Here is a 19,752-nt window from a genome sequence, read left to right on the forward strand (position 1 = left end):
TAAAACATTCTTCTTTCTCAGTTCATTATTGCACTTATCTTCTATTATTATATTGTTTTGAGTTTGAAATATTTCTCGTAGTAACCACACATATTATTTTTAAAACAAAGCTTCTGCATATGAAGATTTGTTACTTTCTTGTTTGCAAGACAGATCATAATATCATAATAGATAAATAAAATTTCCATCAATTGTATTGATATAAAGTTAGTAAATCGAATTTTGTATTTAAGAATATCATAAGTGCCTAAAAAACACAATAAAATTTCAATTATTTATGTTAACAATAACAGATCATAGTACTCAATTACCTTCTTTACTGTTCTATAAAAAATAGCTTGCGATACTTCATGTTTTTTTAACCATCCTGTATATTATAAATACATGAGGAATGTGCGAATACTCCAAGAATTTGGTATTCTAGACAATGGGGCTTAATTAATCATTATGTAGATTAATCTATATATATAAAATTTTTACATTAATATATGTAATCTAAATGATCTGATTTCTTTTTTTTTTCTTTTTTAATATTTTAAATATAGCTCTTAATCTTTTGTGTATAATGTGAGCTATATACATGTGCGCGCTTTTACGTTAATAGTTAATTTTTTAATTAAATCATTAATTGATTATGACCAATGAAATTACATGTATTTAAATTTTCTTTTTATTAATGAGATGGTTGAGTACTTTACTTTTATTAACATAATCAACTTTCATTCTTTTTTGTTAATAATTTTAATATGAACTTGCCACGACTAGATGTTAGGCAGTACTCGCACATCCCTAAATAACATACATATTCTCGCACACACATTGTCACACTGCAACCCAATATTGATAATTAGAATGTATGAAATAAGCTATGTATCATAGTTATGTTAGTAAAGTTAAAAAATTAATTCACATATTATGCCATATTTGCAATATTATTACAATTTAGGTAATTTGTAATTTGTTGTATGACATATGGAACAAAACTTTTAATTAAATGATGCCAAAGATATGACTAGCAACGCGTTTGCAATTTTATTTCAACCCCTTATCCACAAGTGCATATTACAACAACATATAGATGAAATCATGAAAGAACATGATACAAATGACAAACATTATAAATAAATCTGCGCTAAAGATGAAACTTCAGTTCCACATGTCATCTCTACATGATATAGTCTTATTTTCTTCTTCTGGTTATAAATTATTTTTAAAGACCTTATCTTATTATCTTAGTAGTACTTACAGGAAGGAATCATAGATTTTAGGCCATTTTTAGGCCATATCAAATTATATGTTTTCCAAAGTATGCAAAGTTATGATTTTCATAATTCTTTACATTGCTGTAAAATATTTAGATTTATAGATTTAATGAAATATATGGTGCTGTAAAATCTTTGGAAAATTAAATGTACTTAATAATATATTTATAAAATTTACGAGAATATGCTATATTCATTTAACTATAGAAGTATGTAAGAAAAAAAAAAAAAAAAAAAAAAAAAAAGAAAAAGAGTAATTTAAATAAAAACAAAAAGTTAGTTACTATATGAGGACATCAGAAGAAAATTATTTGTATTTATGTATGGCCTTGCAATCATTCTTTGTTATTGTCCATCAAGTTATTCTTACTTTGTTCTGATAAACTATTAACAATATCGCTGTAATTTCCAATATGAATGATAGATTTTATTTGTCTGATTGTTAATTACGTAATAGGCTTCAACAAGATATTTATAGTTTCTTACATAAATATTTTTATATTTTTACAGCACCAGTACTATCATTGGTAACAATATATATGATGATAATCATTTCAATGTCAATTAGATAGAAATTTTAATTGTAATTAGTTTAATTGTAAAACTTTGCATAGTATTAATTTTGTATTCGTATATTGATGTTGAAGATATACCTCAGTCGATTTTTACTGTACATGTAAATAGATAACATTGAGTAAAATAAGCACATTCTCATACACATACAATTCTCTTTACTTTGCTAGACATTATAATATATATATATCAAATTGTAAATACAATAAAGTATAATGACTATACTTTATATAATGTAAAAACCAAATAATTTATTCAAGTATTAGCATACTTGATAAATACTCACAACTCAAATTGATGTTATTATGTAAAACCAATCTCAGTTAACACGTTATATTTAATGAATGCAATAAAAAGTGCAAAATATTTGTTTTAATATGTGCAAGAATGTGCTTAATATTGATTATTGGTTTAGTGGTGTGTTTGATCACTTCATACGCATATGTAAATTCAACTGGTTTTAGCTGGACTATCATCTGTTTTTTCTGGATTTACAATTACTTGAATTACATAACCTGGCTGCACTTTTGCTTCTTCTATATGCATCTTATCACCTAATAATTTTCCACCAAAAAACCACCGTTGTCGTGATGGTTCTAGGCCTTCTTGACTCTAATTATATAAATCCAAATATTGTTAAATCATAATATGTCATTATAGAGATTAATAATATTATAATACATACTTGTAATTTCTTTTTGGCTATACCAATAGTATCCTTGCTGTATACAGGTAATTTTACATCCCCTAAAGTTGTAGATAGTCGTAATTTTAAAGTTTGCTCGGTTCCTCCATCAACTGGTTCTAAATAGATAACATTAATAAAGCAATTACATGAAACCATTGTTTTACATTGAATATATCAATTATTTTATTATATAATTATTTACCTGAACAATCTGCTGGTGAATCTCTGCCACTATCTTCTTTTACAATATTGATAGGATATGATAAACAATAAATAGGGACTTGATATCGTGTACCTAATTCATCATAACATTCTGTTAAGAAACCATTTGGCACAGAAATATTAGCTCCATCTAATATGGCCTGTGCCAATTGATAATCTTGTGCTTCAGCTGCTGTCGCGCCAGCTCTCAATGCATCCCATATTTCTTTTCTTCCATCAAATGCAGGAGCTGTATCCCAAAACTCATCTCTTTTACTTCTTAGTTGACCTTCAGTTAAAGGTACGTCTGACTTCCATCTGATTACCTCATGGCAAAGTGGGTGATTTTTTCTTGAATTTCCTATATAAATAATGTAACATATAAAAAATATTACATGTAGATATTTTAAAGATATTACTTTCAATTTAATATATATTCACATATTATTTGTTTAATTATGAAAAATAAAAATTATTTACTATTTTACAATTTTTACAGGCTAATGTTATTTCTGATGCAAATGTTGAAATAAAACATAAATAATTTTATAAGAATACATATCACTTCTAAAGATATAATATTTCACATTACCAAGTATAATAAGGAGAATATAACTACGAATGATAAATTCATTTCGAATAAATTATGTCAGGTGTATACATATAAGACGTATTACAGAGCAGATACGAAGGTAAAAGAAAAACTACTTCAAGGTTAGTTAAAGTTAGGCGTAATTTATAGATGACCGATTTTGGTTAAATTTTTACCTGAATTAGTTCTCGTTGAATTTCCCGATGTATCATCGACTGAGGCATTTCTTGCCCTTGTTATGCCTATGCAGCCTCCCATCCTAGGCGGCTGAAGAAACTAAACATTTCACTGAAATTTAACAACACCTCACATGCCATTTTCATCCATTTTAGTTTTATATAGTATAATCTCGCAGCCACGAGGGGCGCTATAATCTAACCTAAAATAGAAATATTAAATATTTGAATTTCACTGTGTAGATCATATTTAATTTTTTTTTTTTTTTAGAAATGCTATCATTTATTCTATGCACATTTGTGCTTTTCGCGATGATCGATAATTGAGTCATATATTATACATGTGTATATATACCTATATATATATATGTATATGTATATATATATATATCTTCGAGTAAAAAAATTTGCTTTAAAATTAAATGGAGAATGGATCCGATAAATTCTTTGAGGTTAACTCACACAATAATTCCGTTGTTAGATCATTTAGTCTAAAGGCATGTTTGGAGATGGCTACTCCAGCAAGTTCCACTCTTGCAGAAAGGTTATCGGCTAATTTTAATGATAACGTTGCGTTGGTTTCAGTATGTAAAGACATAGCTTTAGGTACGTATTATAGTTAATTATCATAATTATTCGATTTACATCAATGTGTTGTGGAGAGCCTTGATATTTACATAAAATACATTTTTAAAAAATTTCCAACCTCACACGAACTTCTTTATCATAAAGAATAAAATAATAATAAATCTAATTTTTTATTCGTGTTAATAGATATAAATGATCATTTAATGATTAAAAAAAAATATAATATTTTTAAAACTGACAATATGTCAAGAATTAAGTTCGTATTAAATAGTATATATATATATATATATATATTTAAGATTTATTTGTAAGATATTTATTAATATTTTATTTCAATGATATTTCAGAAGTACAATTAGGAGAATTAAAATTATCCACATTTGTTGAAGAATTAGGTTCTTTTGTAACAAATAAGGATGTCAGTGTGCGAGAAGGAGGAGTCACAGCACTTTCCTCTGTATTGTCCGAGTTACCCAATGATTTTCTTAATGAAACTGAATTACATTTTATCACAGTGTTCTTTTGTGATAGATTGAAAGATCATCATAGTATTATACCAGTAGTTCTTCGTGGAATTTTGGCAATAGTATGTAAATATTCTTATATTTTCCAAATTATTCTGTTGCCATTTATATCGTATATATTTCATATTCTTTTTCTTTTTTTTTTTTTTTTTTTTTTTTTTAGGTTCAAATGATTCATCTACCTCAGGATGCACCAGCTTGTTTATTCACAAAAATGTTTGAACATGTTCAGTGTCAATCTCAACTTTTACAAGATCGTCGTAACATCTATTTAATTTTTGCAACACTACTACAAAGTAGATTAAATGATTTGAAAAAAATGGGACCTGATTTTGTTTACGGAGTTATATCCTCTATCGATGGCGAACGTGACCCTAGAAATCTTATGTTATTGTTTAATATACTTCCAAATTTTATAAAAGAATTTCCATTAGGGCATTTAGCAGAAGAAATGTTTGAAGTTATATCATGTTACTTTCCAATAGATTTTAATCCTGTAATTATAATATTCAATTATAAATGTATGATATTAAACAAATATTTATATATTGATATATAACAAAATTATATTTTCAGATTGGATCAGATGTGATTGGTATAACACGTGAAGATTTGGCTGAATCATTAGCACCTTGTCTCTATGCAATTCCCGAATTTGTAGAATTTTGTATACCACTTATATCGGACAAATTATCTTCCAATCTTAAAGTTGCAAAATTGGATTCATTGCATTTGTTAAGGAAAGGAGCCTATGTATTTGGTGTAAATGGATTGGAGCCATATCTTTCAGAACTTTGGCCTATTATAAGGAAAGAAGTTATGTCTGGTGGAGATTCAGAAATAAAAAATACTACCCTTAAGACATTGGCTGTATTAATTGAAGTTATATCTGCCGATGAAAAAGTTCATGGAACATTTATTGAAAAAATATTAACAGATATTAAAATGTCTTTATGTGATGTACAACTTAGTTTATTCAGACCGGCAGAAAATTTATTGGAGTCTGTAGCAATGGTGAACAAGCAAACTTGTGTATACGTATTACGTGTTATAGTGCCAATTTGTCTTGGCCAATATTCTACTAAAAATTTATTAATGGATAAAGTCATCATAATGGACGCTTTAAATAATTTTATGAAAATCGCTTCTGATTTAGGTTTCTCTATCAAAGGTATGTATTTAATTAATGTAAATTGATTTATTTAAGATTAAGATATCTAAATGAGTATAGATATGGATTTGTAATGTCAGAAGAAAATATTTTGATAGATCTAATGTTCTTGTAGATGTTCCAGAATTAACTTGGACAGACATTCCACAGCTGTATTTTGAGGAATTATCAAAACAATCTACAGAGCTAAGAATTAAAATACTTATTGGTTTGACAATACAAAGGGCTTATTTAAAAGAGACTCATAGAATTTTATTATATGATATTATATGTAATGAGATTGATACTGGTTGCGAGGAAATGAGAAACATTTGTCAAGCATGCTTGGCAGCGTTTGCTAATTTATATCCGAATGAAGTATTATTGGTGGTTCAGGAAAAACTTCAAATTGATAAAGGTAAAAGTAGTTAATGGATTTAATGTTCTTTTATTTAACTCTCAACATTTTTTTATCTTTTATAATAATCCATGTTAATTTTAAATATTAAAATATATTTTATTATGTTTCAGACGATATAGATGTAAAAGTTAAAATTCGTAGATTACAAGCATTATCTATAATTGCAAAAATTCCTGAATTAGCCAATGAAATATTACCAAAAGTTCTTGGTATAGGAAATTCTCCTAATTCAGAGATAAGTCTCGCTGCATTAAAGTGTATCCATAAACTCGTTTCAATTAGAAACAGTACTTCTGATGTCCAATATTTTTTGTATAATGAATGTAACATCATTGATAAATTAATTTCGTTTACAACAAATACTTCTACTGATAAATTATCCCTTATATCAAGCATTTGTCAATGCATTGTAAGAGGTCTTTCTGTAGAGGATCAACAAATGATTACAGATAAATATATTGCTATTATAACACAAAACACTTGTGAAAATGTCATAACTGTGATAATCAGTTTACTTATTTCTTTAAGACAAGAAGTTAAATTAATACTTGATGATAGTCTATTAGAAAGTTTATATAACTTAGCTGTCAATAGTTCTAATTCTATTACTAGAACAATGTCTTGCCAACTACTTTCTGTAGTACTAAACAAAATGAATAACGCAGAACATTTTAAAAATAGTTTGATATATCTTCAAGAAAAAATAAAGAAAAATTTGGAATCAACTTCTAATGTAGATATAAAAAAGAAAACTGTTATTTTACATATTTGGTTAACAAAAGCAGCAGTTACAAAAGGAAGTTATAACTCTCAAGATTGTCTCAATATTGTATGTATAGATTTTTAATATTGATAAAAATTATTTGTATACAAAATATCATTGTATTAAGAAAATTAATAATTATAACAATATTATATTTTTATAGCTTACAGAAATGCTCAAACATAATGAAGTAGGTGAATATGTAGCTCAAGAATATAAAAGGTTAACGCGTAAAATGGATAATACTTTAACATCTGAAAATTTTTGTAATATAAAAATTTTTTATAAACAAAGAGTATTTCAGCATTTATTACAGCAAAATAATAGTTTTTTAAATAATTCAAGACAAAATTTTTTAATTGCTTTAACTTATTTAATAGAAGAAATGCCTACTGAACTATTATACATGCATTTATCAGAAGTAAGTTTATATTGTTTATTTATTACTATTGTTATTTCTTCAATAATAATAATATTTATTTTTAATGACAGTTAGTTTTTCTTCTAATTGAGTCTCTATCTTTGGACAATGGACAATTGGTTCTTTCTGCCTTAATAGTTTTAAAACTTTTGTTGGATACAAAAAATGAGATTTTTGCTGATAAAATGCAATGTTTTATTCCAAAACTTTTGGAATTATCAACATATAAATTAATGGTAATTATTTATACTAATTATTATTTATATTGATTATATAATAATTATGTTTTTCAGGATATCAGAATTACAGCTCTAGACTGTTTAACAAGTTACACGAATTATTCCGCTGTATTGATTAATGTATATAAACCAAATGTCTTAGAAAAGCTTAAGACGGTTCTTGATGATAAAAAACGTTTAGTAAGGAAAGCTGCTGTAAAAGCCAGAACACGTTGGTTTTTAGTTTGTGCGCCTGGTGGAATCAAAGAACAATGAACTAGTAAATAATTTTCACCAGTTGAATTTATTGATCATAATTTTCAAATCTAAATTTATATAGTGTAATAAAATTTGTTAACTTGTTTTAAATTTTTTATATTCTTAAATTTATTTACTGGTTGAAAATCATGTAATTCATCTCGATCGCAGAATATCTTGTTACAAATAATAAATAAAATGTAGTATACATATCTAAAATTAAAAAACAAAAATAACTAATAGATATGCATAATATGTACAAATATTTACATTCTTAAAATTGTACACAAATTTTATAATCCATTTAATAGATTGTTACGCATATAATAATAGTATATATTTTGTTTATATGCGTTTACTTTGGATACCATATTTATTTGATACGATGTGTAGTACAGTTATATTTACTAACATTTGATTAAAATATAACTTTAATATTTATATGAACATTCATTTATGACATTTTTTAAGAAAGCAGCATTACTTATATAATATGGAAGACTTGTACTGTACATAACGCTCATAATCAAATAAAGAATTAATTTCAGTAATTGAATTTAAACCTGAAAGTTCCCACTAATAAAATTAGTTTGTTGAAAGCATGGGTGATGGTAAGATCTTAAGAACAAGAACTTTTATTTATATATGTTTTTTGTTGTACATATAAAATAAAAAAACAAGTTAAATATATTGTAAAATCTTGCAATAATTATTCATATCTAAAAAAAGATGTTTATAAGTAAAAAAAAAAAAACTAAATTCATTGAAAAATTCATTGCTGTCAAATCTGTTTATAGGTGTGGCTAAGACAGGTGCATACAAATATGATGATGGAACAAAATATATTGGAGATTGGAATAATAGAGGATTGAAACATGGTGCTGGTTCTTTACTTCTTCCTGATGGTACACGATACGACGGTGCCTTCCAAAATGGCCTTTGTTCTGGTTTAGGCATCATTATATTTCCCGATGGAGCAAAGTATGTAACATTACGTATCATTTTATCTATCAAACTATTAAATCATTTATTTTTTCTACAGTTTTATAACATGTAAAATAATATTATTTGTTAATATATTTAGATACGAAGGTGAATTTATGCAGGGTTGGTTTCACGGGCATGGAGTATTTTGGAGAGCTGATGGAATGAAGTTTGAAGGAGAATTTCGCGGTGGAAGAGTATGGGGCTTAGGTTTGTAATACTTTTACAAGAAAATTTATAAAGATTTAATATTTTAATAATCTTTATAAAGAAATATTTATTCTCTACATTAAATGTAATATTTACTATATAGCTTTATAATACAGGTTTGGTGACTTATTCTGATGGTTCACATGGTTTTCCAAGAAACGAAGGCTTTTTCCAGGATTGTAGACTTGTACGTCGCCGTCGTTGTCCAGACATAGTACAAAAAGCACAGAAAATTTCTATGATGGCTCGCGTACAATGCTCTTAAGTATTGTTCCATAGTATTGTTCCATAAGGTAGTATATTGTATCATGTGTATGAAAGAATATAAAAAATAAACTATTAAAAACTAAATCTTATGTATTTCTATCATTGCTAATATATGTACATACTTTCAAAGTGATATACTTCATCTAATATTTTTAAATATATATATATGCATTATTAAATTGAAAATATGTATGCTTTTTCTTTTAATGCAACTGTCCTTGAACTATAAAAATAAAGAGAAAAAGCATAGAATCAAATGATAAGTAGAAACAATGTATAAATTATATATACATAAAAGAATAATTATATATAATGTTACACAAAAATAAATTTAAAGATTAAAAACAAGCTGAGAATTTTGTTTTAATAATTTGAATCAACCCTTATTAAAAGTATATCGTATATAGTGAGTATATATGTATATTACCACCTTAATCGATCAGTATACCATGAGAGAGAGAGAGAAAAGAGAGAGAGAGAGAGAGAGAGAGAGAGAGAGAAAGACAGCAAGAGTGTGAATCAAAGAATGAGAAAGAGAAAGAAAGAAAGAAAGAAAGAAGATGGCGCTAGGAGTTGTGCACTTACTTGACAAATTCTAGCATTGCAGTTGTATTAATAATATCTATTATAATTAATTGTAATTATCCATAAATATTTAAAAAAGTATATGTGAATTCTTATCAATTATTCGAATTTCATAATTTCGTGCGATGAAGAAAAAGTCGACATAAAACATATGATTTTATATTTATAATGAAATCGACGTGACGGAGATGTAAACAGAAAAGGAAATACTATGGATCAACGTTCACGTATACGTGATTCTGTGTCAATAAAAAAAAAATATAACTCCCTGATTGAAAGATTGGTCAGATTATCGCAAAACGTAGAAAGATAACCGACGACTAGAACGGTATATCATCTGTCCTAAGCAGTAATAATATGTTTAAATATTACTAATGATTTGGACGATCTTATATTTGAATTCTTCCGCACAAAAAAAAATGACGCCCTTAGGTAAGCTCTTAAAAAATTTATTTTATCGCTTAGAGTCGTCGTTTTTAGTATGATCGTTAGGACAATTGTTATTTTTGTTCTTATTTTTTTTTTTTTTTATATATTACGTTTTCTTCAATTAAATTCCAGATATAAACAATTTTGCTTTGGTTACTGTCCGACATTTTAACAGTATATATACATCGGTTATTCTTGTTTAATTTTCTCTCTCTCTCTCTCTCTCTCTCCCTCTCTCTCTGTTGCTCTCGCTTGATAGGTTATCATATTAAATGAATTTTTCTCTCGTTTTATATTAATAGCACGAAAAAAAGAAAGAAAGAAAAAAAAAATATTAAAGAAAAAGAAAAGAAGCAAAGGAAAAAAAGGTAATCTCATTGGTATTACATGATTCGTTTTAAAAAGTATAGATCATGTTTCTTGTTAACCGATCGTATGACTTTTGATCGCTCTTTCAAAATTGATGACGATGCGGTCTTTCGTCAGAATATCATTCGTTATGCTAAGTCGATTCCGTAACCATTATTTCTAATATTACTTTTATCATATTTGAGCTTGTGAAATGTGAATAATTTATTCAGCCTGGGTGTTGTAACAATTGTAGAAATAGTTCTATAGAATAGTTTTATGGTATTGATGAATATTTAAAAGCAAGGAAAAGAAAAAAAAAAGAAAAGGAATAAAAACAAAAATAGAAAAAAAAAAGATAAAATAAAACAAAAGGAATCGTTGTGGTGGCATTTCTTATCGAAGTATTCCTTACTGTTTTCACAACGTAGAAAACGTTGTTGTTATGTGATGACAGAAGAAAAATAAGTTTATATCTGCTGTTTGTTGTTGTTGTTGTTGTTGTTGTTGTGTTGGTAAATATTATTTTCTTCATTTATTTTCTCATAAGATCTGCTTTTCAACGTGCTTTTTTTGAACGTGATATATGATTTCGTGATTTTATAAAGGCACGAGAAAAATTGTCTTTTATTTTTTTTTTTCTTCTTTTTTTTTTCTTCCCATTAATCGAGAAGCTTCGTACACGTATACATCGTACACGTATACATCGTACACGTACACACAATACACTTATGCAGATTGGTATAATCGTAATAGATCATAGTAAAATAAAAGAAATAAAAGGTATTTTTGGTTTTTTTTTTTTTTTCGAATGATTTATAAATAAAAATAAAAGGAGTATTATGTTTTCAAATGTATTATCATTGTTGAAACCTTATTTATATTAATATTTATTTATGTTCCCTATATATAGCATGTATAATAAAGGTGTAACCTTTGCCTCTTATACATAAAGATAAATGGCCTTACGAAGTTAGTTCCAGTTATAAAGTTAGCTATACTCGACTACAAGTTATTATGAATCAGACGTATTGAGGGACAACAACTAAGAAGCTAGTTTATTATTCTAGAAGAATTATTATATTTTTTTTTTTTTATATTTTAATGTAATACGTAACGTTTAATATTTGTCTATAAATATGATATCATCAAATTTTATTTAAAAAGAAAAATATTAATTGGTTAGTCCCTATCGTTTCGAATATTAGTTTTAGTCGGTTTAATGTTAGATTTTATTAAAATGTTTATATAAATTATTTTTATGAAATTATTCTGTTTTTATAGCAAAGAAGTTGTTCGTGGTACTACAGTTATTTACAATAAAAAATTTAGAATTTAATAATGAGTCCACAGAGCTTTAAGAAAAATTTGAACAATAAAATCATGGCATCAAATGGTTATTCTGGGGCAGAAGTGGCAGAAAGCGACTCAAAGAATAATTCACCACCGTGTGAGTCCGTAAACTGTATGTGTGCTTGGTTTAGCCAATTTTATTTTTATTTTTATTTTCACAGTATTTATATTAAATTTTGTGATTTATGCTATATGTGGTTTACATATATTTTTACTATTGTACTTGTGTTTTATATATATATATATATATATATATATATATATATATATATATATATATATATATTGCTTGTATTTTGTTTTGCACTTGTTATAACTTTTGATTTATTTATTATATAGCTTCATGCTTAATGCCTTTATTCAATTTAACTTTCCAATATTGTAAAAAACCTATAGAAGTAATTATAATAAACCATTTTAAAATTTCAGAAGTATATAATATACTTTTATTTATAAAATATTAGATGGTTTTTTATAGTAATTATTTTTTTATGAAAGTATTTCAGATATTATATATATATATATATATGTGTGTGTATATATATATATATCATATATATTATATTAGTATATTTGAGCTTATTATATACAATTATTTTTTATAGCAATGCCGTGGTTTGGAATGGATATAGGTGGTACATTGTGCAAATTAGTATATTTTGAACCTAAAGATATAACGAGAGATGAAGCTGACGCAGAACTTGAAACTCTTAAAAATATTCGGCGTTATCTTACAAAAAATTCAGCCTATGGAAAAACAGGTCATAGAGATACGCATTTACAGGTATGAGATTGATCATATTTATATTTGCATAGAAATAAATCATAGATTATTTCTATTCTATTTTATTTCATTTTATAGATGGATAATGTTTATGTTAGAGGCAGGCGTGGTACTTTACACTTTATTAGATTTCCTACCAGCGAAATGGGAAATTTTCTAGCATTAGCAAAATCTAAAGGTATGGCGAATCTTGTAACCACTGTTTGTGCAACTGGAGGTGGAGCCTACAAATTTGAAGAAAATTTCAAAAAAGTATTTGTAAATTTTATCAACAACAGATTAACGTTAATTGATCATATATGATGAATTTGTTTAATTATGTGTAACTATATAGGGTCAATCCAATTTACAGGAAGTAAATATGAGTTTAGCAAAATTTGATGAATTGGACAGCTTAATACGAGGCATACTTTATGTAGAAATAACTAATCCACATGAATGCTATTATTGGTCTTATCCAACAGATGATAGAAGATGTCAAAAAGTACCATATGATTTTTCAGAACCTTATCCATTCTTGGTATGATATTAATATTATTTAAACAAAGCAGAAAAAATATATAGAATATTGTAATTAATTATTTGAAATTTCTTATGACAGCTAGTAAATATAGGTTCAGGTGTTAGTATATTAGCAGTTTATGGACCAGAAAATTATAAGAGGATATCTGGAACAAGGTAAGTAATTTATACAATGATTTTAATGTTAATATATTATATGAAATGATTTCGATGATGTGTCTTTTGTAACACATAAATAAATTTCATAGTTTAGGCGGTGGAACATTCTTAGGTTTATGTTGTTTACTCACTGGTTGTAACACTTTCGAAGAAGCAATTGAATTAGCAACAGGTGGTGACAACACTAAAGTAGATAAATTAGTAAAAGATATCTATGGGGGTGATTACGAGCCATTTGGTCTTCCTGGAGATCTTGTTGCCAGCAGGTAGATAAGATTTGATAATATAAATTTATTATTTACATACTTTTTTTTCTAATCTTACTTTTCTATTCATTTTTAATTTATTCGTTCAATTTATTTAGTTTTGGGCAAATGAATTTTAAAGAACGTCGTAATGCTGTTACGAAGGAAGACCTTGCACGTGCGACCCTTGTCACTATCACCAATAATATTGGTTCCATAGCACGTATGTGTGCTGTTAATGAAAAGATAGAAAGGGTAATAAACAATATTAAATAATCTTTATAAGAAACATATTAATTAATTTCGACATCTATTAGAAAAACTAAACATTTCTTTTTAGGTGGTATTCGTTGGTAACTTCCTCAGGGTCAATCCTATTTCTATGAAATTATTGGCCTATGCTATGGATTATTGGTCTAAAGGAACAATGAAAGCTCTGTTTTTAGAGCATGAGGTAATATATACATATATATATATATATATATATATATATATATATATATATATATATATATGATAAATAATAGATAATATGAAAGAAAAATATTTGTTTTCTTTTCCATCTAATAAAATATCTTTTCTTTCTAGGGTTATTTTGGAGCAGTGGGATGTTTATTGCAATTTAAAGGAGAAATAAACTGAGTAAGTTTATTTTAAACATAGCATTCCAGCTGGGAAAATCTACTTTAAAAGAAAACTCATATAAAGCGTTATTAATTTTTCAATATATATATATATATATATGTATATATATATGTATGTATGTATGTATGTATGATGTATGTATGTATGTATGTATGTATGTATGTATATATGAATCTGTTCTTATATTTGATTCGTTTTCTAGGAATTTACGCATTAATCACGTAATATCAATTGTAATAAAAGCATAATGATTTAATGCTTCTATATGTTTTACAATGTATCTTCGCAGGCACTTTTACGAAATACACGTTATTTATTATTTATTACTATTTATTATAAGTTTTCAAATGTCAGGATATTCATGTTAAGATTGGGTTACGTGATTATCGCATATACTCCTATTCTGGGCACAAACATCATATAATTTATATAAGTAATAATGGACCAAACCCAAATGCATATGAATCGCCTGATTCTTTATACGTTGTATAGGATAGGTCTACCTCATAATTTAATTGATATATTTTTATTTTCTTTTTTTTTTTTTCCTTTAATATATCTGTATCACATATATACACAATTTAATTGCGTAAGGTATCGATGAGTTTTAATAATATTTTATTACAAGGTTTGCGTCTATATGTTTATTATACGTGCATGTTTTATAATAACCATATTATACATTTTATTGGTATGTTAGTTTGCATATATTATTGTTTATGTTTCTTTGTAAACAAATATTTGTATAATGAATAATCTAGCATAAATTCCAGTATGTACAAAAAAAAGAAGAATATTATTTCGCTGTATATTAGGATATAAAACAATACCAGTAAAAAAAAAAAAAAAAGAAAAAAAAAATGACAAACATTTTAGACTAGTTGGCAGCTTATCTATTAATATATAATATTTCTTAAGGTTTTTTAATACAAAGTTGGAATGATATGTAAAATAAAAAACAAAAAAAGAAAAAAAGAAAGAAAGAAAGAAAAAAAAAATACTTGTAGATTCTTATCGTCGGTTCTAAAAACTTTTATTTGATATCAATACTTAACCTGTTAAAAAGGATTTGCTTAGAATAATGTTAATGATAAATAAATGATATTCATTGCTATGCATAATTTTTTTTGCACTGCAATACATCGATTACTAATTTGATCAGTCACATTTTATAATAATTGTACAATAGTTCTTAAAAAGACAAAAATATTTAGAATTGGCTTTGCCAATTGGCAGACAAGAATCTACTTAATATTCATTTAATATTCATAATATATGTTTATTATATATATAATATAATATATATATATATATATATATATAATATATATAATATATATATATATATAATATATATAATATATATATATATATAATATATATAATATATATATATATATATATATATATATATCAAATAGAGCACAGAAAATAAAAAGGCAATGTGCTTATATTGTAAATGCATAATTATTAATCATTATATTACTGCAGATTTTTAGGAAGTTGGTAGTATACTATTTGAAACAAGGCTGGCTTTTTACTTAACTATTTTATTATTTACAATGTGTGATTTTATATGCATTTTAGTATTAAAGAAATTAACATTATTTAAAAAATTCAATCGAATACATTTTTTTTATTATATGTGTTATAAACCAGCAAATACACTTTTATATATATATTTATATATATATACACATATATATATATACATATATATATATATATATATATATATATATATGTTGGCAATAAATATTTGTAAGATTTAAAAACGTATATATTTTTAGTATATAATAAAAACGCACGTCGAGATTTAGTAATACGACAAAACGAGGTGTATTGAAATAATTTTATAAAATTTTCTTTCGATCATTCCTGTCACAATTCTCTTTTTAATTATCTACATATTAATTTACTATTAGTAATTCTGTGATACTTCGTATTTGCTGGAAATTTAGCAGAATTAATAGTGAATTAATTTGTAGATTTTAAAAATGTCTGTATGAATTATAATTGCTAATGAGATAATTTCGATATTATGTATAATACCAAATGAAAAACGTGAATATATTAATATGAATCTAATTGAAATTAAAATTATTAATTAAAATGCGAAATAATCCATTAAATATTTCGCACATTTATCATTTCAGTATATTTGTCATTGAAAAAATATAATCGTATAAATAATAAATGGTTTTTAATATTTTCCGTAAGGCTTGATAATTTCTTGTTCTTTCTCTTTCTCTCTTTTTTTCTTTTTATTCCTTTTTGCCTCATTTTCAATTTGAAACTTTGAAATGGCAAAAGAACTATGTATATGGCATATTCATTTCTAACATGTTTTAAATTCTGTTGAAGTATACAAGTATGTCATATAGATTCTGTTGCTTGGTAACTAAATTGCCAAACATTTCTGTACCACGAGACCGAAGTCATTAACGTGATAGTTCAGTGTCTCACATTACTTTTTAATTTTTTTTCTTGGAAAATAAAAAATAAAAATAAAAAAAAAAAAGAAACATTAATTTTTTTATACGTAATACTTTACCTCATTATTACGAAACATATCTAATTATTGCGATATATTGTAAATGATTTATCGATTATAATCAAGAAACTATTTTAAGTGTATTTAAAAAGGTATTTTTTACAGTGAAGTTTCGAACGAACAAAAATGGTGAGTTACTTCATTCTTATATGCAATAATTCTCTTATATATAATTAAATAATTTCTTTTTCCTTTTTTTTTTTTTTTTTTTTTTTTTAGTGAAGTAAAATTGTTGAAAAAATTGTTTTGTTATTTTATGTGAAATATTTTTTTATAGGGGCCTAAAAAGGCAAAGGGTAAGGCAATGGACACTGTCGACGGAGTGGATACATCAAAAATGAATAGAGAACAACTTGAGATATATGCTCATAAGATATTAGAAGAGATGGAACGTGAAAGGGAGGAAAGAAATTTCTTTCAATTAGAAAGAGATAAATTACGTACTTTTTGGGAAATATCGAGACATCAATTGGACGAAGCACGTGCCATTGTTAGGTAATTATTATTTATTAAAATGTTATAAAATATTTTTATAATATCGATTTTTCTTTTTATATATAGAGTATTCGATTTTAATAAAAAATTCTGATGTAGTATTTAAAAAAAATATTTTTTTTTTTTTTTTTAGTACTCTGTATTTCATTGTTATTTATTCAGTATATAATTAAAGTGTAGCGTGTTATTTATGTTAAGAATAGTATATATACTGTATATATATATATATATTTTTTTTTTGTTTTATTTTGTTTAGGAATAAAGAACGAGAGAAGGAAGAACTTCAGGAAAAGCACGATGCGGAAATGAAATTGTACAAACAAAAAGTAAAGCACTTGATGTATGAACACCAGACTAACTTGTCTGAAACAAAGGCAGACCATTTGGTTGCTCTTAAAATGGCGCAAGATGATCACGTATCTCAAGAGAACGAGCTTATTAGGGATAAAAAGGAATTAAAGAAAGCACAAAGGGAACAGGAAGTGGCTCGTTTGAATGAAATGCATGAATTGAAACTTGTAAGATAATAATCATTATTTCATGACCTTTTCAATTTGCATCTATCATGCAAATTATAATATTTTGAATTTTTTATAAACTCTTACTATATATTTTATATGTAATAATATATTGAATTAATATTGAGTGAATTTTAATATCGGAGTTTTTTTCTTCTTCTTTTTTTTTTTTCTTTTTTGGAGAATTTATTTAAAAAATTAGATATATCTTTTTGTACAATTTTATGTAACAATAATTAATGGTTAATATTATTAAAGCATTTGGAAATAATATTGTTGATATAATATTGACAATTTTATTGAATTAATTTTTATTTGGATTATAATATAAAATTGTAAATGATTTTTATTTTTTAACAGCATCATGCCGAAGAAATAAGTAACATCATGAAAAAATTCGAATCGGAAGCAATAGAATTGGAACAAAAGTACGAGCAAAAATTAACGAATCAATACGAATCATTGACCTTGAAACATCAAATGGAAATTACCGAAATAGAGGAGAGAAAAAATTTACAAATTTCCACTTTGATTAAAAATCATGAAACTGCATTTACAGAGATGAAAACTTATTATAATGATATTACTTTAAATAACTTGTCACTTATTCAAAGTATGAAGGTATATATGTATGTATCATTGAAAAAAAAAAAAAAAAAAAAAAAAAAAAGAAAAAAAAATATAGACTTGTATGATTTCACATTCGAATTTGGAATTTTTTTCTTTTCTTTTTTGTTTAAAATTCGTTTAAAAATTTCATTCGTTTCTTTCTTTTTTTTTTCTTTTTTTTTTTCTTTTTATGTAGGAACAAATGGAACAAATGAAGAATAACGAAGATAGGATGAAGAAACAGGTACGCGAGTTAACAGTGGAAAATAAACAATTTTCTACGGAATTAAAGAGTTTGAGAGAAAAAGTAGCCGATTATACACGACAACTTGTTAATTATGAGAAAGATAAGCAATGTTTATCCGTAAGTATATATTTTACAATTATTATTTAATATTTCTTACTAGAGAAATTGCATATTAATGATTAATATACTAACTTATTATTATTATTATTATTGTTATTATTATTATTATTTTAGCATACAAAAAGAAAACTGTCGTTGACTATCAAGGATTATGATAATTTAAAATGGGAGAATGAAGTTTTGGAACTACGATTTGAGAAAGTATAATATCATTTAAGATATTTTAATAAAATCCATATAAATATTTTTATGATATTACACGGATCCAAAAGAAAAAAAAGGGAATAATTTTTTTTAGTGTCAATCGGAAAGAGACGATCTTCATTCTAGATTCGTATCAGCCATATTGGAATTGCAACAAAAGACTGGCTTAAAAAATGTACTATTAGAAAAAAAATTAGAAAAATTATCTGAATTGTTAGAGCAACGTGAAGTTCAAATTAGCGAAGTCTTGGCTGCTGCTCATTTAGATCCCACGGCCGTCGTGAATGTAAATAAAAAATTGGAGGTAATTATTTATATATCAATTTTCCATATTTTTTGTCTTAAATCATGATAATTATTAAATTACAAATTTGAAGGTATTAAATTTATAATTTCTTTTTTATTTCTTTTATGTTGCATAAAAAATTCTACATTATATAATAATGTAGAATTATTAAACAATAAAGAAATAGGATAAATTATACATATACATATTATATATTTTATATAATTATATATTATATATTATTATATATTTACATATATATATATATATATATATATATATATATATATATATATGTATATATGAATATATATGTATATAATTTTTCTTTTCTATTACTCTTTTAATTTACT

At 25.3% G+C, this 19,752-nt stretch overlaps 5 protein-coding genes across 10 annotated transcripts in view; 4 read left to right on the forward strand and 1 right to left on the reverse strand.

Annotated features, from left to right (window-relative positions):
• Positions 1 to 913: 913 nt before the first annotated feature.
• On the reverse strand, positions 914 to 4,085 carry LOC124423246 (ubiquitin domain-containing protein 1). Its single transcript, XM_046960792.1, has 5 exons — positions 3,955 to 4,085; positions 3,493 to 3,695; positions 2,726 to 3,085; positions 2,521 to 2,639; positions 914 to 2,447 (listed from the first exon to the last, which is right to left on the reverse strand). Exons 2-5 carry the CDS (start codon positions 3,572 to 3,574, stop codon positions 2,286 to 2,288), a joined length of 723 nt encoding a protein of 240 aa, XP_046816748.1. The 5' UTR covers positions 3,575 to 3,695; positions 3,955 to 4,085; the 3' UTR covers positions 914 to 2,285.
• On the forward strand, positions 3,766 to 8,812 carry LOC124423242 (MMS19 nucleotide excision repair protein). The gene is made up of 10 exons (XM_046960782.1): positions 3,766 to 4,098; positions 4,428 to 4,666; positions 4,768 to 5,100; positions 5,181 to 5,775; positions 5,891 to 6,172; positions 6,286 to 7,004; positions 7,102 to 7,359; positions 7,431 to 7,595; positions 7,653 to 7,857; positions 8,633 to 8,812. The coding sequence occupies exons 1-9, from the start codon at positions 3,915 to 3,917 to the stop codon at positions 7,851 to 7,853; spliced, it is 2,976 nt and encodes a 991-aa protein (XP_046816738.1). The 5' UTR covers positions 3,766 to 3,914; the 3' UTR covers positions 7,854 to 7,857; positions 8,633 to 8,812.
• On the forward strand, positions 8,437 to 9,294 carry LOC124422851 (MORN repeat-containing protein 4 homolog). The gene is made up of 4 exons (XM_046959785.1): positions 8,437 to 8,446; positions 8,633 to 8,816; positions 8,920 to 9,029; positions 9,146 to 9,294. The coding sequence occupies exons 1-4, from the start codon at positions 8,437 to 8,439 to the stop codon at positions 9,292 to 9,294; spliced, it is 453 nt and encodes a 150-aa protein (XP_046815741.1).
• Positions 9,295 to 9,899: 605 nt separating this feature from the next.
• LOC124423245 (pantothenate kinase 3) lies at positions 9,900 to 15,487 on the forward strand. Of its 6 annotated transcripts, XM_046960788.1 has the most exons (11): positions 10,719 to 11,173; positions 11,572 to 11,839; positions 11,943 to 12,123; positions 12,617 to 12,795; positions 12,874 to 13,047; positions 13,130 to 13,315; positions 13,397 to 13,473; positions 13,566 to 13,742; positions 13,841 to 13,976; positions 14,062 to 14,175; positions 14,310 to 15,487. In XM_046960788.1, exons 3-11 carry the CDS (start codon positions 12,000 to 12,002, stop codon positions 14,361 to 14,363), a joined length of 1,221 nt encoding a protein of 406 aa, XP_046816744.1. In that variant the 5' UTR covers positions 10,719 to 11,173; positions 11,572 to 11,839; positions 11,943 to 11,999; the 3' UTR covers positions 14,364 to 15,487. The 6 variants fall into 6 exon arrangements, with proteins under 6 accessions (XP_046816742.1, XP_046816746.1, XP_046816745.1 ...); XM_046960786.1 differs by lacking the exons at positions 10,719 to 11,173; positions 11,572 to 11,839 and adding an exon at positions 9,900 to 10,313; XM_046960790.1 differs by lacking the exons at positions 10,719 to 11,173; positions 11,572 to 11,839 and adding an exon at positions 9,900 to 10,313 and having other exon boundaries at positions 13,148 to 13,315.
• Positions 15,488 to 16,053: 566 nt separating this feature from the next.
• LOC124422745 (dynein regulatory complex subunit 4-like) overlaps positions 16,054 to 19,752 on the forward strand; it is a 6,689-nt gene continuing 2,990 nt past the window's right edge. Inside the window, exons 1-7 of the mRNA XM_046959610.1 lie at positions 16,054 to 17,049; positions 17,198 to 17,415; positions 17,672 to 17,933; positions 18,294 to 18,554; positions 18,739 to 18,906; positions 19,024 to 19,110; positions 19,208 to 19,417. Of these exons, the coding sequence (XP_046815566.1) occupies positions 17,047 to 17,049; positions 17,198 to 17,415; positions 17,672 to 17,933; positions 18,294 to 18,554; positions 18,739 to 18,906; positions 19,024 to 19,110; positions 19,208 to 19,417 (1,209 nt within the window). The 5' untranslated portion in view covers positions 16,054 to 17,046. The remainder of the gene's footprint in view (positions 17,050 to 17,197; positions 17,416 to 17,671; positions 17,934 to 18,293; positions 18,555 to 18,738; positions 18,907 to 19,023; positions 19,111 to 19,207; positions 19,418 to 19,752) is intronic.

This window comes from Vespa crabro, chromosome 3 (genome assembly GCF_910589235.1).
Source record: "Vespa crabro chromosome 3, iyVesCrab1.2, whole genome shotgun sequence".
Classification (NCBI taxonomy): Eukaryota; Metazoa; Arthropoda; class Insecta; order Hymenoptera; family Vespidae; genus Vespa; species Vespa crabro.

What these genes read in the sequence shown, in the direction of transcription:
- LOC124422851 (XM_046959785.1), top strand. An exon ending in ATATTTCCCGATGGAGCAAA is followed by an intron (nt 8,817 to 8,919) that starts GTATGTAACATT and finishes TAATATATTTAG; the next exon opens with ATACGAAGGTGAATTTATGC. An exon ending in TGGAAGAGTATGGGGCTTAG is followed by an intron (nt 9,030 to 9,145) that starts GTTTGTAATACT and finishes TTTATAATACAG; the next exon opens with GTTTGGTGACTTATTCTGAT.
- LOC124423246 (XM_046960792.1), bottom strand. Translation starts at nt 3,574, where the DNA reads ATGGGAGGCTGCATAGGCATAACAAGGGCAAGAAATGCCTCAGTCGAT. An exon ending in TTCAACGAGAACTAATTCAG is followed by an intron (nt 3,086 to 3,492) that starts GTAAAAATTTAA and finishes TTATTTATATAG; the next exon opens with GAAATTCAAGAAAAAATCAC. An exon ending in TAGCCAAAAAGAAATTACAA is followed by an intron (nt 2,448 to 2,520) that starts GTATGTATTATA and finishes TTATATAATTAG; the next exon opens with AGTCAAGAAGGCCTAGAACC.
- LOC124423245 (XM_046960786.1), top strand. Translation starts at nt 12,000, where the DNA reads ATGAGTCCACAGAGCTTTAAGAAAAATTTGAACAATAAAATCATGGCA. An exon ending in TTGAAGAAAATTTCAAAAAA is followed by an intron (nt 13,048 to 13,129) that starts GTATTTGTAAAT and finishes GTAACTATATAG; the next exon opens with GGTCAATCCAATTTACAGGA. An exon ending in GGAGATCTTGTTGCCAGCAG is followed by an intron (nt 13,743 to 13,840) that starts GTAGATAAGATT and finishes CAATTTATTTAG; the next exon opens with TTTTGGGCAAATGAATTTTA.
- LOC124423242 (XM_046960782.1), top strand. Translation starts at nt 3,915, where the DNA reads ATGGAGAATGGATCCGATAAATTCTTTGAGGTTAACTCACACAATAAT. An exon ending in AAAACTTCAAATTGATAAAG is followed by an intron (nt 6,173 to 6,285) that starts GTAAAAGTAGTT and finishes ATTATGTTTCAG; the next exon opens with ACGATATAGATGTAAAAGTT. An exon ending in CTCAAGATTGTCTCAATATT is followed by an intron (nt 7,005 to 7,101) that starts GTATGTATAGAT and finishes ATATTTTTATAG; the next exon opens with CTTACAGAAATGCTCAAACA.